Source organism: Nanorana parkeri, unplaced genomic scaffold (assembly GCF_000935625.1).
Source record: "Nanorana parkeri isolate BGI_ZX_2015 unplaced genomic scaffold, ASM93562v1 scaffold428, whole genome shotgun sequence".
Taxonomy (NCBI): domain Eukaryota; kingdom Metazoa; phylum Chordata; class Amphibia; order Anura; family Dicroglossidae; genus Nanorana; species Nanorana parkeri.
Window position 1 is genome coordinate 111987 of NW_017306696.1, and position 20922 is coordinate 132908.

The 20922-nt window shown below is 40.3% G+C and overlaps 1 protein-coding gene across 1 annotated transcript in view; it reads right to left on the minus strand.

Moving 5' to 3' along the window:
* The window catches only part of LOC108789891 (probable ATP-dependent RNA helicase DDX60-like), a 131487-nt gene that overhangs the window by 27160 nt on the left and 83405 nt on the right, over window positions 1-20922 (minus strand). The window contains exons 26-31 of the mRNA XM_018560032.1: window positions 16804-16947; window positions 11143-11289; window positions 10898-11033; window positions 4373-4477; window positions 3092-3292; window positions 1040-1144 (exon numbers count right to left, since the gene is read on the minus strand). Of these exons, the coding sequence (XP_018415534.1) occupies window positions 1040-1144; window positions 3092-3292; window positions 4373-4477; window positions 10898-11033; window positions 11143-11289; window positions 16804-16947 (838 nt within the window). The remainder of the gene's footprint in view (window positions 1-1039; window positions 1145-3091; window positions 3293-4372; window positions 4478-10897; window positions 11034-11142; window positions 11290-16803; window positions 16948-20922) is intronic.

Below are 20922 nucleotides of genomic sequence, written 5' to 3' on the forward strand. Positions count from 1 at the left end.
TGCTGAGGGAGTCGGTGGGACGATTTCCTTCACTCGTCCGGTCCAATAGTGTGGGGTTCTGCTGAGGGCAGAGAGAAGGGGCACTCGTCCGGTCCAATAGTGTGGGGTTCTGCTGAGGGCAGAGAGAAGGGGCACTCGTCCGGTCCAATAGTGTGGGGTTGTGTGGAGCCGCGGAGGCACTTGCCTGGCCTCACACACACTTGCACGAACACCAGGCAAGTGAACTCGTCGGCTTAAGAGGAAGGGGGAGGAGCTGCCTGACTTCTTTGCTGGTTCCCCGACGGAGCCGCAGGAACCGAAGGACGGGTAAGTTCGCTACAGCAGTTCTGTAGACATGTAGAACTTCCGATCTCTACAGAGCTGTCAAAACTGGTATTTTTAACAGCTTCAGTCTTTCATTGATGAAAGAAAGAAGCTTTTACAAAATACTGAGGCATCCATTAATGAACAGTAACCGCTGATTCTCAGTGGTTACTGGCATTTCAAAACCCTGAATAGCTGCTCACGTACAGTGTACGTGAGCAGTCATCTGGGCACTTCACGATGGAGACGTACAGTGTACGTCACCAGCCGTGAAGGGGTTAAATCCCGTTGTTTCTTTGTAACTATTGTAGTTTCCTTGAGGGTGTGGTGTCATCCATGGAGTATTTTGAATTGATCCAAGAATATATTTTGCACAAATTAGTAAATTAAACGTGAGTTGTAGTCCATCGCGGGAGCAAGCTTGGAGTGGTGGCTACTTTATGACACACTCAGTGACTATAGGGAACAAAAGTAACCACGCTCCAGAAGGAAGGACAGTGTCAGCACCAATTCAGAGATGATTTGAGATTCTACAGCGAGTGATATACAAATAAGTTACATTTTAGTTAATAGGGTACTTAAATGCAATTGTAAGATTCAACTCCTGAGTTTAATGTCACTTGAAATAAGTGAGCCTCTACCAAAATAAAAATCTGGCACACAAATTTAATCAGAAACAGGAGGTGACAATTAGCGAAGATGGACTGGAAAAAATTATATATATTTAAACACATACCTTGGATAGCAGGAACTGCAGTGAGAATATACAGTAAAGCTTTAACATTTGTGCTTCAGTTTGATGTTTGAACGTCATAAGGGAATGCTTTAAAACTGATAGCACCTAAAACAAAATAATACATAGTATTAGTAGTTCAACAGACTATTTCAGGGTTTGTGTATATCAGAAACAATGTTAAGATAATAAATATTTTCTTAAATCATAACACAGGTAAACAAATACAATATCTCTTCCATTTTATAATATGTATTTACCAAATTGTTTTTCCTGTTACATCATGTTTAAAACATTTTTTTGAAAAAGTTAAATTGGGCCAGCGTAGGTACCTGTAATGATTCACATGTAAAATTTGAAGGAAAGCAGGGGATGCTGACATTTTCATTTGTAATTCTTGCCACATATGCTGTGTCCTTTGATCTTCTAGGCAGTGCTGTAGCTACAGGACAAACAGTCGCTGACTTGGCACCTCCTCCGCTCCACCAGAGATGAAAAAATGCACACACACTTCGATATATCGGAAATTCACTAAATTATGCAACTATCTCCACACACACTGCCACACACCAAACAAACCATCATACACAGGCCACTAGATAAAACTGCATATGCTCTGACCCAGAAGACAAACATCTCAGAAAACATTGGCAGAATCCTTTCATATGAATGGTTACAGCAACAGAACCATCAGTACAAGCATAAACAGTGCTTTGAAAATCTAAAAAGAATTTCTCCTACAATACAAAGATAAAACAACAGATAACCTTGTTCATCTAGTAACCACATACTATGCAGCATATGTTTACCATCTGTCCCATTTTACAAGGGATGGCCCCCATTTTAAAGGAGTCTGTTCCCAGGAAATAGGTGTCCCCAAAACTATGCCTGATGGCATTGGGATAGCCAGGGTAAGATACATGCCCTAGATGCCACTTGAATCGGGAGGTGGGGCACTGCTCCATAAGTGAGTGAACGTTCGCTGGCTCATGCTGACATCAGAGACAGACTGCTGTGGTTTAAATAAATAATGAAAGCGAGGTGAATTATGCCGTCCCTGTAATGAGGCAGCCTGCTGGCATCTCATTGGGGGGTGGCCAGGTGGTGGTAGGGGTGGCAGAGGGTGACCACAGTATCCCAGGCTGCTAAGAGCTCCTAGCAACCTGTGATGCTCTGTGCGGCCTACTGCCCAGCTCGCTGACATAACTGGTTGCCAGGAACTGAGCAGGAAGATATGGCTTGCATCCCACTGAGCTCTTGGCAACCAGTGACATCATTGAGCTGGTTGGGACCCTGGACAGAGCTGCTCCATCGTCTGCCCCACCCCCTCGAACAACAAATCGGCACGACTTAAAATGCTCAATGCAAACAAAGCAGTGGGTCCGGATAACCTGCACCCCAAGGTACTTAAGGAATTAAGCCAGGTTATAACTAGACCATTAATCCTCATTTTTAAGGACTCCTTAATGACTGGTAGGATCCCCAGTGATTGGCGGAGGGCTACGGTAGTCATGGCTCTGAACAACCCTGCCAGCACCAACCCCTTCCCCTGAACAACAGCACATCGCCTCAGATGACAAATACTTTAGGGACAGCCCTGACAACACTGTTTAGTTGCCCAGCGTCCAACCAATCCAACCTGGTTTGCCCAGTAAGGAGGATGGAACTTCCAGTGCTCCACCTCCTCCAACATTCAGTTGCTGCCTGCCTCAGGATTCGATGGGCTCTCAGGTAAGAGGAAACTCTGCGGACACTGATGTAACGGGCAACTCTAACGAACTTTGATCAAAGGGGGGACTCTGCGAACTAGAGGTCACTAGAAGTGATAAGGCAGAGAAAGCAGGCTAAACCATTTTCAGTGAAGACCCATACGTGATGAGGGCAGACATGCACAGTGCTAGAATTGAAAATTTGATTTTCCCTTTAGCAGACAATGTTTTCCCTTTCCCTATTTGTAAAGCAGACCCAAAAGAGAAATCTTATTTAAAAGGGTTTCATTTCAAAACTCTGCTGTGTACAAAAATGGTTTAAATATTTACACATAAGAAATCTTACTTTTGCTTTAGCATCCTCTTTGCCATCTGCTTTGGCTGCCAGAAGCATGAGTCTTAGTACAAGAGAAATGCTCAGAGGAAACTGGCCTCTTAGCTCTGGAACATTGGACTTCATAAGTTTTTTCACTTTTGGTACTGGAATGTTGAAGAAATACACACTTCCCTCTAGATCCAGTCCTCGTCTTCCAGCACGTCCTATCATCTAATAAAAATACATCACATGTTTACATACAGTATGTATTATACTTCTGCTCATGTACACATAGATCTTATAGATAAATCAAGAGATGCAGCTTCGACAATCAAGAAATCACTCATTGACCTCTTTGGAATAAGCATTCAATAGTAATCACAGTTAAGAAAACACAGATCCAGCGTTCACTACTGCTAATAAACTTTACTGCTATATCCAAGATACTCCAAATAATGTCAGATATAAGATACAGGAAACTCCCTATTATCCAGCATTCAGAGAACCAGTACTCTCAAGCACCAGGCAAAAAAATTGAGTACATAATATGTACTTGATTAATTTTTTGTCGGTGGCTTGACGCACACAAACATTGTTGGTTGCTTGGTGCACACTAAAAAATTTTAATTAGCAATACATAAATTTAGTTGCTAACAAAAAATGTTAGTGTGCACCGATTCTTTGTTTACATCTTGCTGCTGGACGGCGGCTAGATTCTGCAGTCAGCAACAGAATGTAAACAATGGGAAGCAATAGCCTGGCTGCTATTGGCTTTTTCGAATTGCAATAGCCAAAAGCACTGTGGCTATTGCACCCGCCCCCTGAGCAGAGGAGTGGACCTGTATTGTGAATGTATTTACCATTGTTACAGGACCATGGTCATAGGAAAAATAAGTGTCCTGATTCACATCAAATTATTCTGTTATGCTGAGGGTTTCCTGGATTCTACTTTTTGCAATTTCAAGCTTTCACCTTCCACTGCCCTGCTCTACCTTTTCCCTACGGGTCTGCAGTGATGCCTCACAGCCAGAGTATATAGTTTAAATCCTGGTTGTATGCGACTGCTGGTAGGTGTACTTGCCATAAGGGAAAGGTGGCTGCTAAGAGGTGAAACACCTATTACTCTACACATGGACTGGGGTGTTTGCATACGATGCCTCACAGGTCCTTGGTAAATCTAAAAGAGATTGTGCAGTCAGTTTGTAATGTGTATGGTAAGCCACAAGGAGATTGGACAGTCAGATTGTAACTTGTGTATTGAGCTTAAACTGATTAGTATCATAAAGTGTTAAGAGTTCTGTATAAAATTACCTGTCTATAGTTTAGTGCATCCAGGAAAATTGAATCATGCAGGAAAACCACAGATTTACATGGCATGTTGATTCCCAGGGAAAGTGAGCCAGTAGCAGTTACAACCTGGAAAAAAAAATTTACACAATTAAGCTTTTAACCCAGGGTGCAAATTTAGTCATAAGGACCACCCTACAGAGAAGAAGGACCAAGGCCACTTGACACATCCTCTTTGTTTATAGAACATAATTTGCAAATGAATGTAAGTTATAATAAACCTGTGAGCAAGAAAAAACTCTTTCAAAGGAGAACTATGTGGCAACCTTTTTTGTCCATTGTTCTCAGGGTCACGGGAGGACATATACTGTGTCCTCTGGTGATCCAAAGCTCAGTATATAGCAGGCTATTGCCCACTATATGCTGAGCGCTGCAGCAGAGCCGAATCCCAACAATACTGTTGAGATCCACCCCTCTTGCTGATTGACAGTTGGCTCTGCCTTGTTAGAGGAAGAGCCACTGTGCCCGCCCCCTTCCCCTCTCGGTTCCTCCACTCAGCGCTGGAGAGACGGAGAGTGGAGGGGGGAATCCCTGTGGTGGTGGTGATGATTGACCGTAACCACTCTCTGCAGGGAGAGGATCGGGAAGTCAGTGTTTGCTTACTTCCCGATCAAAAGAGCCGACCTGTGACAGCTTCTTTATCACAGGTCAGCTTGAATTATGAGAATGGGGTTTTTCACTCACCCCATAATTATCCATTTAAAGTGTATGTAAACCCTAAATCGATTTTTCAGTATGTTTAGCATCATGCCTCACAGAATACAGTCTTAAAGTGACATTAAAGTCTATTTTTTTTCCTCCTCCCCTATGCTGGTGTAAAGACTTACCTTAAATGGTACCTCTTGATCTGATCAGGAATCCCTCCAAATCGCTGGTTCTGGTCTCTGATCCAGCACTGACTGCTCTCTTCCTGTCCCATGCAGTCTGTGAGGTTACGCGCTGCTGGCTGCGTGCATTAACTTACCCTGTGTCTCTCCTCTTCTCCCGGCCGAAGGTCTCTACTGCGCATGCCCCATGATCCTTTGCGGCCGCCCAAAAATCTTCGGAACTTCGGATGGGTGTGAGTAGCGGAGACGCAGGTAAGTTTTAACCTTTTGGTATCTTTTTTTTATTATGTTTTGCACATATCTACTGCTTGCTAGCAGTTCTAAAGATACATGCAAAAAACCCAGAGGGCTTAATTATACTTTAAAGGAGAATTATGAGGTGCTCACTCACTTCTTAATCCTGTGCCGGCAGAGAGCCGTGACAGGGGAGGGACTGCATTCCCCCCTCCCCTGTTCGATCCTCCAGCGCTGACTGGCAGAACGGACGGGGGAGGGTACAGCTGGCTCTGCCTCTAGATAGGCAGAGCCAGCTGTCACTTACGCAGCTGGGTGGATCCAGACATAATTGTCGGGATCCGTTACGGCTGCGGCATCTCAGTATACCGCGAGCTACTGAGCTTTGGGTGACGGGAGGACACTAGTTTGTGTCCTCCCGTTACCCTTAGGAGAACTATGGGGAAAAGCCCTAATCCCATAGTTCTCCTAAGCAAATCAATTTTTTATGAATCAGTTGTAACACCAAGCCACAGTAGCAGGGTTGCCAGCCTGAATTGCAGGTGCCTTGAGGTGGCCATTAGGCACCCTATCAGGTCAGCAGGAGGCACAGGAAAACTGTTAGGCTGCTCAATGCTAATTAAAGGCAATGTGCATGATTGGCTGAGAGCACTATTACAAGCGGGGTCAGCCTGAAACAGGAAGTGCTGTTACTGACAGGATCTCCAGGTAGAAAACTTTGCAACAGATTCCCCAAAGAAACAGATTTGCTTAAGAAAACTGTACACAGTGAGGCATGTTGGTAGACATGCTGAAAATTAATATTTGGTATACATAAACAATAAAGTGCAGTTCCACTTTTGTAGGTCAAATTTGACTATAGGTTTGTTAGTCCATTGTGCAGATTCCATGCAGGTCCGGGTACCTGAACTTGGACGCAGACAGTGCAGCACCTGTCCCTCCCAGGAGGAGGTCTCATTGTCATACGGATGTGCACACCTATGTAAATGAGCCCTAATACTTCAATTAGCATGCTGCAGAGCAATCTTCAATTACCTCAAGTGTGTCGCTAGCCACATAGGTAAGCAGGGCAGAATTGACCATTGTCCCCATAGGCAGCAGAGGCAATACAGCAAGCTTTTTTTCTTCTATAGTTATTGGTCATAATTTATTTCCATGATAGGTAATAATACAGATATCTGTAAAAGGTTATTTACCCATCTCCACAATATTTTAAAGGATATGTCCACTTTTGCAGTCAAATTTTAGAAACCTCTATGAGTTTGCTATGTGTTCCCATTCATGCAGAGGGAATGCTATCCTAGGGTTTGTGATATATAATAGGTCAGTGAAAATACTCAATTTATACATCATCTCACCTGTTTTAACCTCTTTGATGTACTCATTGTGGCGTAATGCCACGGCTAAATGTTCCATCGCAATAAGATATAATAGAGGGGACAATGTGCATCCCTGCCGCATCCCATTGGTAATTTTAATAGGATTTGATAATGTTTCTTTTACCCGTAACCTAGCCGTTGGACAAGAGTATAATGCCATAATCTTTTCTACTAGAGACAAAGGTATTCCTATCTGTTCGAGTGATGTTTTCATAAACTTCCAATCCAGTGTATCTAAGAACTTCTCTGCATCCAATGACAAAAGACACAGAGAAGGCCCATGAAGACACACCTGTTGGATAAGAGATATGGTTTTGATATGGACGATATCTCTGGCCTCTCTCCTGGGGATAAAACCTGCCTGCTCTGGATGTATCACGGTCTCTATATATGGTTGCAGGCATAGAGTCACAATTTTAGCAAATATCTTCATATCCACATTTATCAAAGAGATTGGCCTATAACTTGCACACTGTGTAGGATCTTTCTGGTTCTTATGAATCAATGCAATATACGCCAATGTGGTTCTGTTGTGGTAATCCACAATTATTGTTAATTGCATTGAACACAGTGTGCATCGTTAGCCCATCCAGCCCCAAGCTCTTCTCCAACAGCATTGAATGTATTGCCCCTATTGTCTCCTTCAGTGAGAATGGGTTATCTAAGAATTCTATCACTTCATTTTCCAATCTAAGTAGAGCTGGTTGGGCTACGTATTTTAACCTATCTTGTTCTAACCTCTCCTCCCTCCTCCTTCCATTCCCCCTTAGATTATATAAATTCCCATAATAATTATGGAAGACTTCAGCAATCATTTCTTAGTAGACCAAACCCTGATATGGGCATTGAATTTTAGGAATATATGTGCATCTCTCTCTAATCAAGGAAGCTAATAACCTGCTGCTCTTATTTCCAAATTCATACATTGTTCTATTAGCGCATTCCTTGTACTTCTGGTATTCCAGGTCTAGTTTTTGATGAAGTTCTACTCTCTTTTGCTGAAGTTTTAGATATACCTCTGCGTCAGGTACTCTTTTATGCTGGCTTTCCAGTTGATATATATCCTCTAAGATCTAATACAGGGATATATTTTTTTTTTTAGGCGCACCCCTTGGGACACCAAGACACCTCAGATCACTCCTTTAACGCTTCCCATTTTATTGACAGTGCAATAGTATACGGTTTGTGATCTATTAAAAAATGTGCAATAGCTTGAGTGACCGCCTCTTTTGTGGTTGGATCGTGTATTAACGTTTCATTTAATCTCCACATTGCTCGTGGTTTCATCGTTTTTGGGGGTATAATTGTGAAAAATATTGGAGCATGATCCGACCATATTTGCAGTCCTATTTTCGTCTGTACCTGGCAGCTTAATAAACAATGAAATACAAAGAAATAGTTTATTCGATTATAGGAAGTGTGTGTCGACGAGTGTCATGTGTAGTCCCTTACTTTAGGGTACATCACTTGCCAAATATCCACCAGCTGCAGCTATGGAGACACTGTTTTATTTGATTAAGCTGGGCATAGGGGATGTGTACTGTGCCCTTCAAGGTTTCTAATTTGGGGTTCCATTGTTAAATTAAAATCACCTCCAAATACTACAGTTCCTTCCATAAAATTGCTCAATTGATTCAGTATCCTGGAGTAATGCTCCCGCTTGACCTTTATTGGGTAAATAATCATTTGCCAGCGTATATAGTTTTCCATGTATTCTGCACTTTACAAAAATATACCGCCCCTCCTCATCCCTTGTTTCCTGAATATCTGTTACCGGTAGTATGTGTGGAAGCCTATAGCCACTCCTCGCGATTTACTCTGGGAATAATTACTCATATACCACTTAGAATAATATCTAGTGGGCATTTTAGGAACAGAGGAGCTTTTAAAAGCGACTTTCTTGTAGATAAACTACCAGCTGAGTTTGCATATTATATAAAACCTGGGAGCGCTTCTGTGGTATATTGAGGCCCCTAATATTTTGGGATCCAAACTTAATATTTTTCATTATATTTATATTCTTTAACCAAATCACAGCTTATGAATCAATGTCCATCCTTTTTCCCTAATTTTTCTTCTTGTATACCGCGGCGTGATATTTCCCCTTCCTTCCCACCCCCTCTCTGCAAACATGGAGAAGGGTGGGAGTGAATGGGGGAAAAAAACAAAAAAAAATGCCGGCTTCTATCCAGGGGTGAAACCAATCAAAAGGCCAAACCCATGTCTATTTTACCTTTATTTCATTATTTAGGGGTCCATTTTTTCCACATAATCCCTTTCCCCCTAAATTCCTCCTCCCTCCTCCCCAGAAAATACTGTCGATCTCCCATGTATCATTTACTTCCTTTTTCTCAAATATCTCTCCTCTCTCGGTGGTACTCCTGTTCTCCATTCTACTCTCCCCTTCACTTCCTGCCCATTTCTTGAATCCCCTTTGTGATCCCTACTGTGTAAAAAACAAATATGGTGTTATATAACCCCCGATTATTACGTATCAATTATCCTTTAATACCTGTGATCCATTGTTCCTTGTGTTGCCGTCTACCCCTCCAATGTGCTCATTATAAAGGAGATAGTCCTCCTAAATAGCTCCTTTATGTTATCCAGCTAAACTTATATTTTACATCTAAAGTTTGCCCTTCAGACCCCATTCACACTGAGCGATCTGTAGCGCGATTTCAGCTCAAAGAAAAAAAAATCGCTCAAACAGCAACTCAAAGTAGCTTGTCCAATGCATTTGGAGCTGTTCACATCTCACAGCGCTATGTCACCTGTACCTTGTAGCTCAAGATTGTCGCTTGAACATGACCTATTTTTTGGCGTATTTTGTGCGAGTTTGCTCAATAGGCTTCAATGGTGTAGCTCAATGTCGCACAAATTTGAGCAACATTGCACGACATTGTCGTGCTAAGTCACGCTACAGAAGTGTGCACAGAAATATAAGCAGGAACATAAGCAGGAAACAGGAAGAGGAATTATGTCACATCAAGACCACTTTTGATTAGATACAGCCCAATGTAGCAGCTACGAAGTCCATGCCAAAAGTAGTGCTACGTAGCATGACGATATGTGCACTGCAGCTCAATGTCTCTCAAAGTTGCTCAGCTCAAATCAGCGCTTTTTCTGATGTAGCTCAGTGTGAATGGGGTCTCAAACCTTTCCTGCTCCCCCTTACTAGGTGGGATCCCACTTAGACCTTTTCCTTCATACAATTTGTGTTATGAGTGTTAAACCTTTTATGTGAAAGCAAGAGGGAAAAAAAAAAGGAAGCAATCAACCTGGCTTAATGTTATCCTAAAGTTACATTAACAATTTAAGCAAACCTTTTTTTCCCCATAGCATCAAAAAGGGAATAAAACTCTCTAAATTAAAACACATATGTTCACTTTGAGCTTTATCATTCCTCTACGTTACATAAAAGTCACACTAAAGTGATATCATTTTATCATCAGCAGACTCTGTTGATTATAATTTGGGGTAAATTCATGAGGGTGCACAAGTTCCATAAACATTGGGTTGCAAAAATGTTAATGTTCCCCCAATTTATTTCCAATAAAAATGCATCTATCCAAATTTGCTACCAAATTAAAGCCCCGTCTGCCCAGAAAAAAAAAAGATGTATAATATGTTAGGTGGACCTTACTCTCCTCTCCATCATTGCAATGCGCCGATATATTCTCCCCAGCTTCTTCCAGGTGCAGATCTTTGGCTATCTTGGTTGGTCAGCGGAGTATGACATGACTTCCCCGCATGCTCATGGCAGTCATTCATTGCTGCACTACTGTGGTTTACTGAGAATGTAACTTAAGCAGCGCAAGCTGCAAATGTAATATCTGTAGTAGAATCTATAATATCTTCATTGTGGTGTAATAAGTTATTTGAGATTACTGCACAAAATCATAAATCAAACCATATACAATCCATTTGAAAAGATTAAAAAAAACGTAAATGTACAGTTAAATAACTGCACATTTTTCTGTTTCTTTGTCTTTCTATTGAGAGGGCAATGATAAAATACATTTTTTTAATTTTTTCAGTAAAATACTTACTCTAACGTATCCCATTCTGAACAGCATTTCCAAAAAATTTCTTCCTCTAGTATCAACTGCTTCATGATGGTAACCAATGCCTCTCTTAGAGAGCGGTATAAGTTTCTTGAATCTAGTATGACTTGAGTATTCTATTCTTTTATACATTAATTCCAATGTCTGCAAAACATATTTACATTATTTAGCTACAGATTTAAGCTTAAAATAACACTGACAGCAATCTGAATTGTAATCTTTTAAATGACTTATGTTGCCTTACCTTGTTATCCACACTCTTTTCATCAGCATAGGTACAGTCTGGGGGTATTTCTTGGAGCTTCTTAATTTTCTGCATTAAACTATTGTAATTAGCCTGTTTGAGGACCTGAGACTCCTGATTTCTTGAGTTGATCCTGTGAAAAAAAAAGAAGATCAGACAAATCTGAATTGTAAGTATTGTTTTGTTTGGATGAAGTACTTGGGGAATTTTATGGCATTCTGAAACATGGTAATGAACGTATTTTGTTATATTTTCAAAATATTCTTACGCATCTCGAAGTACAGAGTTATAAAGCAGTGAATGGGACATTCACAAAACACTGCTGGCAAAGCAATCACTCTATATAAAAACAAATGAACTGATGAAGATTTACTTGCAATATATGTTTAGTGAATGTCTAATTTGCTGCTTTATAAATATGCTTCTAAAGCTCACCATACACATTACAATTTGATTGTACAATCTATTTTTGGTCTACCAACAAGTATGTAGCGCAGGGGCTGGTCTAATTGGATACAGACCAACTGGATGGATCAGGTCAGCTCTCATATTACATATCCCATAGACTTATGGTACCTTGTTATGTATTTCCTTTTAATTTTCTAAAATTTCCTAGACAGCTTCTTGCTGTGGATCCTTTTTGACCTACTTAGACCATATTAATATTAAGTTTTAGGGGACATAGTACTAAAGAAAAGCTTCAAGTAACAAGTAAATGAAGTGTTACTGTAACATTATTACGGTGCCTCAGAAAGTCTACACAGTTTACCTCACACTGCCTCAGAAAATCTACTTCAGTCTGATTCTTTTTATAATCCAATGCCCCGTTCATCTGCAAGACCTGTGCTAGTGTGGTGCTAATATTGCAGCTTCTTGTCCTATAATTCTGTGCGACTTCCCTCTTCCTCTCTTTGAAAGTAAAGTGCTTCCAGTGAGAAGGGCTCAAAATACCATATCTGCACATTCACATGATTTAGTAATTTATACTTCTAGAACATCAAATTACCAAAACAAGGTAATTTTCTGAAGAGCAATGGGCTACTGCAGTGCAAATGTGTCAGGATGACAAAAGAGGCCCTGGGAAGCCAAAACCAAAGGCTTGAGTGTTAGTATTTGTTGCTGTACAATTGTAAGAAAAGTAATATAAAAGTTCATATTCAGATGTATTTCATTTTGTTTTAAGAAATAACAATAAGAAAGTTTTATTTAAAGACAGCAGCCAAAAATATTGTAGAGCATCACTGCACATTATGTAAGCAGTTTTTTCTGGGCCGATATGTTAGAGGATGGGATGAGGCAGTTAAAGTTACAGTCATATTGAAAAAATTGACAGCTTACTATGTCAGATTCAAGTGCCGTAAATATTGCACTGACATGCTGCACAACATTTAAGAATTTTAACTAGGCCAGAATAAAAAAAAAAAGGGAGACTAGGCAGGTTTTATATTTTGTCTGTGACTGAAGATAGACAGACTTGCTGGACACTGTGTACTTTTTTTTGCTAGGATGCAGTCTCCAAGGATGGAATGCAAGTTCAGAAGGTGAAAAAAGGCAGATATCTGTAAATGCTACACTGCAGTGTATTTTTTGGAGACCGAAGTAAAAAAATAAATTGTACAGATTTACTGCACAGAATTTAAGTCTGTTAATAGGATTACATTTTAGAGGAAGAAGGCAAGCAAACTGCATTTGGAAATAAAAATTGGTGGGTTTTTTTTTAGACTGAATACAGAAACATTATACAGTATGCACTCCTTTTTGTTTGCTAGGATGCAATGCCCAAGGGGGAAAGCAATCAGATTTAATTTGCAATCCAAAAATTACAGTGTATTGTTTCTGAGAAGTTAGACAGAAAAAAATGTTACAGATTTGCTGAACAGTTTAAATTTATTTTACAAGTTTTCATGACTTTTTGATTAGCCACAATTTCAGAGGTAGAGACCAGGTATTTTATCACTGTTAGGCCACGCAATTTCAAAGAGACTATATGCACAAATATTCTTGAGACAGTGCTCTGAAAAGTTTGGAAGAGAAGAATGTCACCAGCACACCAAAATCCTTATTAGGATCATCAATTGTTCATTTTATTGAACAGATTGTCAGTTGAAAAACAAGCGCTTTCGGGACCTCGCAGGGTCCCTTCATCAGGTTCAACATCAACCTGTTGAGCCTTTTTACATAGTTACATAGTTAGTCAGGTTGAAAAAAAGACAAGTTCAACCTATAGAGAAAAAAAAGAAAAGAAAAAAAAAAAAAAAAAGACACTGCGAGGTCCCGAAAGCACTTGTTTTTCAACAGACAATCTGTTCAATAAAATTAACAATTGATGATCCTAAAAAGGATTTTGGTGTGCTGGTGACGTTCTTCTCTACCAAACTGATGTGATAGCGGCAGCATCCACAGTCATTTCAGCACCCATTCTTATCATTGGGATTTCCGGTAAGGAGTGCGACAAGTTCTTCATTACAACCAGTGTTCTGAAAAGGCCCAAAAAGATTAAGACAAAGAGCATGATTTAGCATTCATAGACCACCAAAAAAAGAGAGGCAGCATGCAAGAACACTTAGGTGTATATTTATAAACAAGATATGAATAGAACACCGGCAAACCAAATACAGATATGGTGCATCTTCATATGTCTTGCATGAGGAAGAGGGTCCTGTGTGATCTCAAAACTTTGCACTTGTATTTTATTGATATGTCACATTCACGTCAATAAATACTGTAATTGGAGTGCCGGTGTTCTATTCATAGCATGTGCATGTGACAATGCCATCTGTCGACCATCGCTGCACCCACCTACTTATTCTTGGATTAAGCGGTCAGGAGTGCAATAGGTATATGGACAATAGGTATAAACAATTTGCAGAGTAATTTGCCCTGCAAATCTCTGTGAACATGTGTTCTATGCAGAGACAATAATTCATGTTCTTAGTATATTTTCTTTTCAGGTTGAATGCAATGTAATACTGCATTATGGCAACTAGATGGAGCTGAGCAGCATAGGAAATACTGTAAATACATTTTACAGTTCATTATTTTACTGGGCAAAGCAAACGGATATATCTGGCAGTAGAAGTGAATTGCTAATAATTGATTAAAAGGGCCACCAATTACCAATTAATTTTGTATCGGTAAAGTGCACAGCAGAACTTCCTTTTTTCTTGAATCAAAAAGCCCATGCTCCAAAGGAATAGGAGCACCCCACCCCCTAGGTGACTGGCAATCCAATAGTGACCCTGCTTTGGGGCTGAGGGGTTGAAATTCCTAGCCCTTGTGATGTAAGGTCTCAAATAATGAAGTCATATTTCTTAATTAGATGCTATTTTAAGGAAGTATGGGCTTCACCTCAGTTGGGATGCCACTACAATTAACTCCTTTGAACCACTTTACTAGATGACTTTAATTTCACTACAACCAATATTCTGCATTATATGCACCATTTTAATATCCACCTTAGGTTCTTTTTTTGTTTAAAAGACTCTGGATTTCATGTTGATTTTGCTATGTAAACATAAAGTCGAAGTGTTTGAATATTTTTCATTCTGTTCCCTCAGTATTTTTCTTATTTTCATTTAATTAAGCTCAGTTGAAAATCCATCTGTTTATCAAGGTTCAAGTATCTATAAATAAATAGCAAACATTTACTGAAAGCTAGGTGACTTTTAGGTCTCGTTCACACCTAGGCATATTGCATATGCGTGACCGTCGTGCGTTTTCAAAGGCTACTTGGCTGTATCCCAATGGAAACGCGAAACAAAACGGCCCAAAGTAGTACCTGTACCTTTTCAGGTGTGGGCCGTTTTGTAGCGCGTTAGGGACGGGCGGAAATACGCCAAGGTGGGAACGAGACCATTGAATACAATAGGATTGATATTTTTGAGCGTTTTGTAGAGCGTTCGTCGAGCGTAGAACGCGCTACAAAACGTTCAGGTGTGAACGAGGGCTTATGGCTACGTCACACCAATGTAAAAAAAACAACATTTTACTTGGGAACTTGAAAGGGTCTATATAGCAATGTTTTCTCACAAGACTCAACCCCAACTTTCACCAAGAATCAATTTTTACACAACATTCAATTCCTACTCTGGAAGCTACTGGGTGTCAGCCCAAGATATTAGTTTTGGGTGGGCTTATCTTTTAGCACTATTAAATTGAATAAATACATGTGCCCCATATGTACTTTATATGTTATATACTCTTAATAACACTTATTTACATTCAAAGATTTACTTACGCATTTGAAGGCTTTGAATCGGACATGTCAACGCCATCTGACCTGGGTTTAAAAGGAAAAAATATTTATTATTTTCTCCAACTAATCTTTTGTATATAACAGTCTTAAAATATATTGATATGGCAATATATACAGGGGAAATTTATCAAAACGGGAGCAGACAAAATCTGGAGCAGATTTGCAGCCAATCAGCTTCTCTCTTTCATTTTCAAATCTTACCTGAGCAAACTGAAGAGAGATGCTGGTTGGTTGCCATAGGCAACTTCTCCAGATTCTGTTTGTTCCAGTTTTGATAAATTCCCACCACAGTATATAAATGTATGAAGATTTATTGGGGTTGATTGGCAAATAGGCTGTTCATTTTTCAAGTGAATTTTTCTTTAGCTTGGCGAATGTGGTGAAATTTCACTTTGCAAACAATACCCAATCATGTGCAAAAAAAAACAGTATTTTGTTTGCACATGATTGGGTGATGGAGGTCAGGAAAGTTTTGTTTCATTCACTAAACTAAGGAAAAATGTCCCCTGCAAAGTGCAGATTCTCTTGCCTTTGGCAAATCAACACCATTGTCTCTAAAGAGACAGGAACAATATGTCTAACCATATTGTAACATTATCAGTGTTGTGTTACACCCCCCCCGCACACTGTACTATACTCCGCTTACTGTGATGGGCAATCTCTGTGGCCAACAATGGGAGCAGGACATAGGAGGGGTTGTACACAGAATGATATACCCCCCTCCAAACTGTATGTTGCATGCTTACTTTAGTGTAGCATTTGCTTAAAGTGTATATCAGAGAAAAATACAGTACATCTCTGCCATAAATGCACATTTCCCCACGTTTTATCCCTATAAAAACCATTAAAAGTACATACCTGTTGATCTGCCAGAAATACACTCAGCTTCTAAGTCCTGTTGTGGGTTGAGAGTACACAGTATTTGTGTGGGACGAGTGTTGTCAGCTCTACCCAGTTTTTTATTTTTTTGCTAAACTACTCAGACACACCTTCTCTCCCATCTGCACAACATAAAGGCTAAGCATTCTCTAATTCCAAGAGAAGAACTAATAGGGCTAATTATTTATGAGATAACATAGGAATTGTGCACAGGACAGCTTTGGATTTCTGACAAGTTCAACTGATTTTTTGCAATTATTATTATTTAACAGATATAACAAAGCACTTTCAGTGGTATATTCAACAGACCAAAAAAGACATGTTCATCATTGAGTGTACATACATTTTAACCACTTCAGGACCAGTGTACGTACATACGGTATACGTCGTCCACCTGAAGTGGTTGAGATTTTAGCATGTATGTGCAGAAATTAAAAGATTGCTCCGTTACTAAGGTGGTTAAGTACTCACTATAATACAGATATTCTGCTGTAATGTTTACATAACACTTACTGTATGGTTTTTTCTAGTTTGGCTGCTTTATCTTGTAGTTTGCTAATTTCTTTCTCATCCTGAGGAGTCTGTTTCGTTTTCTGCAGGTCTCTTAAATGACAATACAACCGTTCTGCCAGTCCTTCCACCATAGACTTATTAAATCTAAGAGGAAATTGCATGTAAGAATAGTACATTGCATTGACAATTTAGGAAAATATTTTTAAATACAAAAAATTCGTATACATTGTAGTGTCCAAGGGTTCATTATGTAGACAATTCCTAAAAGCTGCCCCATCTTAAAGTCATTTTCTGTGCAATAATTACTAATAATGTCCAGAGCCAGCTATACTCCCAACCTGTACATTATATTTAAACTCCACTTTTGTTGAGAAAAAAAACCCATCCCCTCTGGGTGATCAATGTACACTGCAAGGATTTTAGCAAACTTCATTGGAGATTCTAACAGAACCCTTTTCTGTTTTGAAGAAAAAGTCATTTGTTTCACCATGTGATTTCCAAACCGATTTCTGAATAGAAGAGTCTGGTTCATTATAACCATCTGTAACATTTTCAATGTTCTAATGAGGAAGGTTGCAGTGTATGTATCCCTTTGGTAGTAGTTAACCATTAGGGTATATCTTACCAAAAGTGAAATTTCTGTTGAAGGGGATGCTTATATTTTTACTTGTATCTTAGTGCAGACTGCTTGGGAAATATGTGAGTCAATCACAGAAGCTGGAAATGACATTTCTGGAACATTTAATTCACCAATAGTCAGGCCCGGCGCTACCGCAAGGCAAGTCAAGCGGCCGCTTGAGGGCGCTGAAGGGGTGAGGGCAGAAAAATACTAGGTGGTCAGTGGACGCCGCTGCAGTATGGGGCTCCAAGATTCGACCCCTGTGAGCTGGACCCCGCCCCTAGGTTACCTCTGCTGTGCGTGACTGTGGAGCCAGTGTGGCTGTACCTGCCGTCTGACAGCCATGAAAAGTTTCCTCTGTGGACTCGGTAGGTGAGTGTTGTCTCTCTCCCCCTCTCCTGAGCTGCACCATGTGTTTTTAACTCTCCCTCCCTGAGCTGGTGTGTGCGCGTGTGTGTGCGCGTGTTCCAACTCTCTCACTCCCTTTGTCTCCAGATCCTGAGCTGGTGTATATGTGTGAGTTTTTTTTTTAAAACTCTTTCTCCCCACACTGGTCCCAAGTCACATCAGTATTAGGCCCCATTCACACCAGTGCAATTGCGGATCAGTGCGTTTTCTGCCCAGATCCGGAAACCAGTTACCAGTTTAAAAGAAAAACTAAAATATTTTTGGTTAAAAATTAAATATTTACACTTTTTCAAATTATTCCTTAAATTAATTTTTTATTACATGTCATGAGGAAGCTGGATGTGATATGCCTCGGTGTTTGTAGCTCTACTGGTCTTATTAGACCTGGTATGGGTTTTGGTACCCTTGGCTAAGACAAGTGTGTCTATATTTTAGTGTTGGGTAGTAATGAGGATTTTTTTTATTTATAGAAGACCACATGTGCAATAAGGGTCTAATTTACCACTAATCCATATGGCCTATTTTGCCATTGACGTTAGAGGTGGCACTAAGTCCAGGGTTACTAAATATATACACAGACCTCACTTCCAGTGAGGGAGGAGTAAGTCACCGACTCAGAAATTATTAGATCATAGAGCAGCTTATTCCGATCTACACAGGAAAACCGTTTAGAAGCGAGTACATAGGTACAATCTACATGTATTGTTATTGAGAAATTACAATCTTATAGTCACTATTCTAAAATGGCTGACAAATTGAATTCTTGTTGAGGTTCTATATAGATAGAGTTAATAGGAGTGAAAGGAAATGTAAGCTGCGGAAAAATTAGGTGCGGTACAGATATTTTGTTATTTCGGCATTCGGATCCAAAAATAAATTCGGTTTGGGTTTTGGATTTGGACGAAATCTGAATTTTCGTTAGTTTCGAAAACCACAGAAAACCATATACAGATATTAATACTAAAGCTGAATCTCCTAGACCCAAATGGCATTCGGGATCCGAATTTCTGAATTGCATTCAGGGTCTGGGAGCCTCAGCTTCAGTAATACTGTATATGGCTCCGAGACCCGAATGGCATTTGGGAGCTTCGAATGCCATTTGGAAATTTGGATCCTGAATGCCATCCGGGTCTTGGAGCCTCAGCCTTAGTACTATATGTATATACTAAACACAAATTTTCGTTGAAAATTCATGTTCAGACCCATTTGGATACAATAAACCGAAAACCACATCCGATTGGCCAGAAAAGTCACATGCTTGATTCAGTTTTGTTTTTGAACGAAATATGGACGGGATCCAAAATTCGGAAACGGAAATTCGGATTCTGACAGATTCTGATGCATTGGAATAGGGATGTGTCCGAATTTCGGAAAATTTGCCCGAATCTCACATGTCTATTGTCCATTCCATTGCTGGTGAGTTGAAAAGCCTGCTCTCTATTATATACTATAGATGCTGTTGTAATGGTTTTCCTGATTAAAGCATGGAGCTCGTTCCGAAACACATGGAAATAAAGCTTTCTTTGATGTTTAGCCACATGTTCTGTCTGCATCATATTTGTCCAAAAGAAGTTATACCCAGGACTATCTGCATATGACTGTTATTACCAAGCTACACCAATGAATCCTGCCCGCATGGGTAAGCTTAAAGAGACCTTACCTTTTTTGGGGGGCTATACTTCTTTTGGATTCTGTGGCCCAAAGTCAGCATATAGCAGGCTAATAACCATTCTGGCTTCAGGCTCTGCAGGCTTTCCCATAAATAAATTTTCAAATGTATCCAAATGTTATTCTGAATTAATTTATGTCGTTTTGTTTTTTTGCGTCATCCACCAATTTATGTATTTGCACATACTTTCCTGAGACTCATCTGTACGGATAGTCTGACAACCTACTGAGCTGATATTGTCCGCAGACAGGGTTCAACTCGCTAAGAAGACTCTAGAATCCAATGTAGTGGTATTTAGCCTTCACAATACAAAGGATGTGATTCCTTGTCACTCTTAGGAGGTGGAAAAGACATTCCTATCTTAGCTTAGGCCCTTGTCCTCTTCGACATGGGAACAAGGTGCTATTCCGGGGGATCCCCCCTGGTAATGCACTCTTCCCTGTTGAGGGCATGTGGCCTGGTATGGTGCAGGAGGGGGGAGGCCACACACTTGTCCCCCCCGTTCCTGCTCTGCCAGGCTGCTGCTTGCATCAAGGGTCTGGTAAGGTATTTTAGAGGGGACCCCATGCCTTTTTTTTATGTTGAGTTCCCCTAAAACTTCTACCAGACCTATAGTTACAAGTTTAAAAGAAAAAATGTCACTTTTTTTCTGATGTCACTTGCTGCAAACAAAAATTTGTTTGTAAATATCATTTAACTCATCCGAAATTAACAAAAATTTCAGATTCGTTTGAATCCCAAAACGAATTAACTTCAGACCCAAATCCTGAAAAAGGAAATAACGAATAATCGAAACAAACCGACTGAAATGCTGCTCTCAGCAAAGCAATTTACAGTATTATTTAGTATAACATTATCCTTCTTTATTTTGTGGTGTTGCACCTACAATATCATGCAATATAGTTGAAACCTATTCTTTACATTACTATCCAATGTGAGGCCCCTTTCAGACGGGTGGTCCAACTAAGTACGTCTGCCAGTTTTTTAGGCAGATCTGATCAGAAGCCCAATGTTAGTCTATGAGAAGCCAGATCTAAATGGTTATAAAATAGGAGGTGAACAACGGTGACATCTGTTCCGAACTGCTCCGATCAGCAGGGGATAAGGGCACAGATTCCCTGCTGAACGGAACTGACAGGCACCCGTGTAAAAGGGGAGAGATGCTCCAGTGACTAAGGGCTTGTTCACACCGAAAGCGTGTATGTTCCAGAGCGGTAGCTGCTGGAACGCACCGCGATCGCTGTGAAACTTCCCCCCGCGTTTTAGGGCGGGAGGGAATTCAATGGCACAGCTTACACACACCCCCGCCCGCAGTGTGATCGAACGCGTGGCAAAACTTTGCCAGCGTTGCGTTCTACTGCAAACACAAAATAGAGCAAGCCCTATTTTCTGCGTTTGCAGTGGAACGCAACGCTGGCAAAGT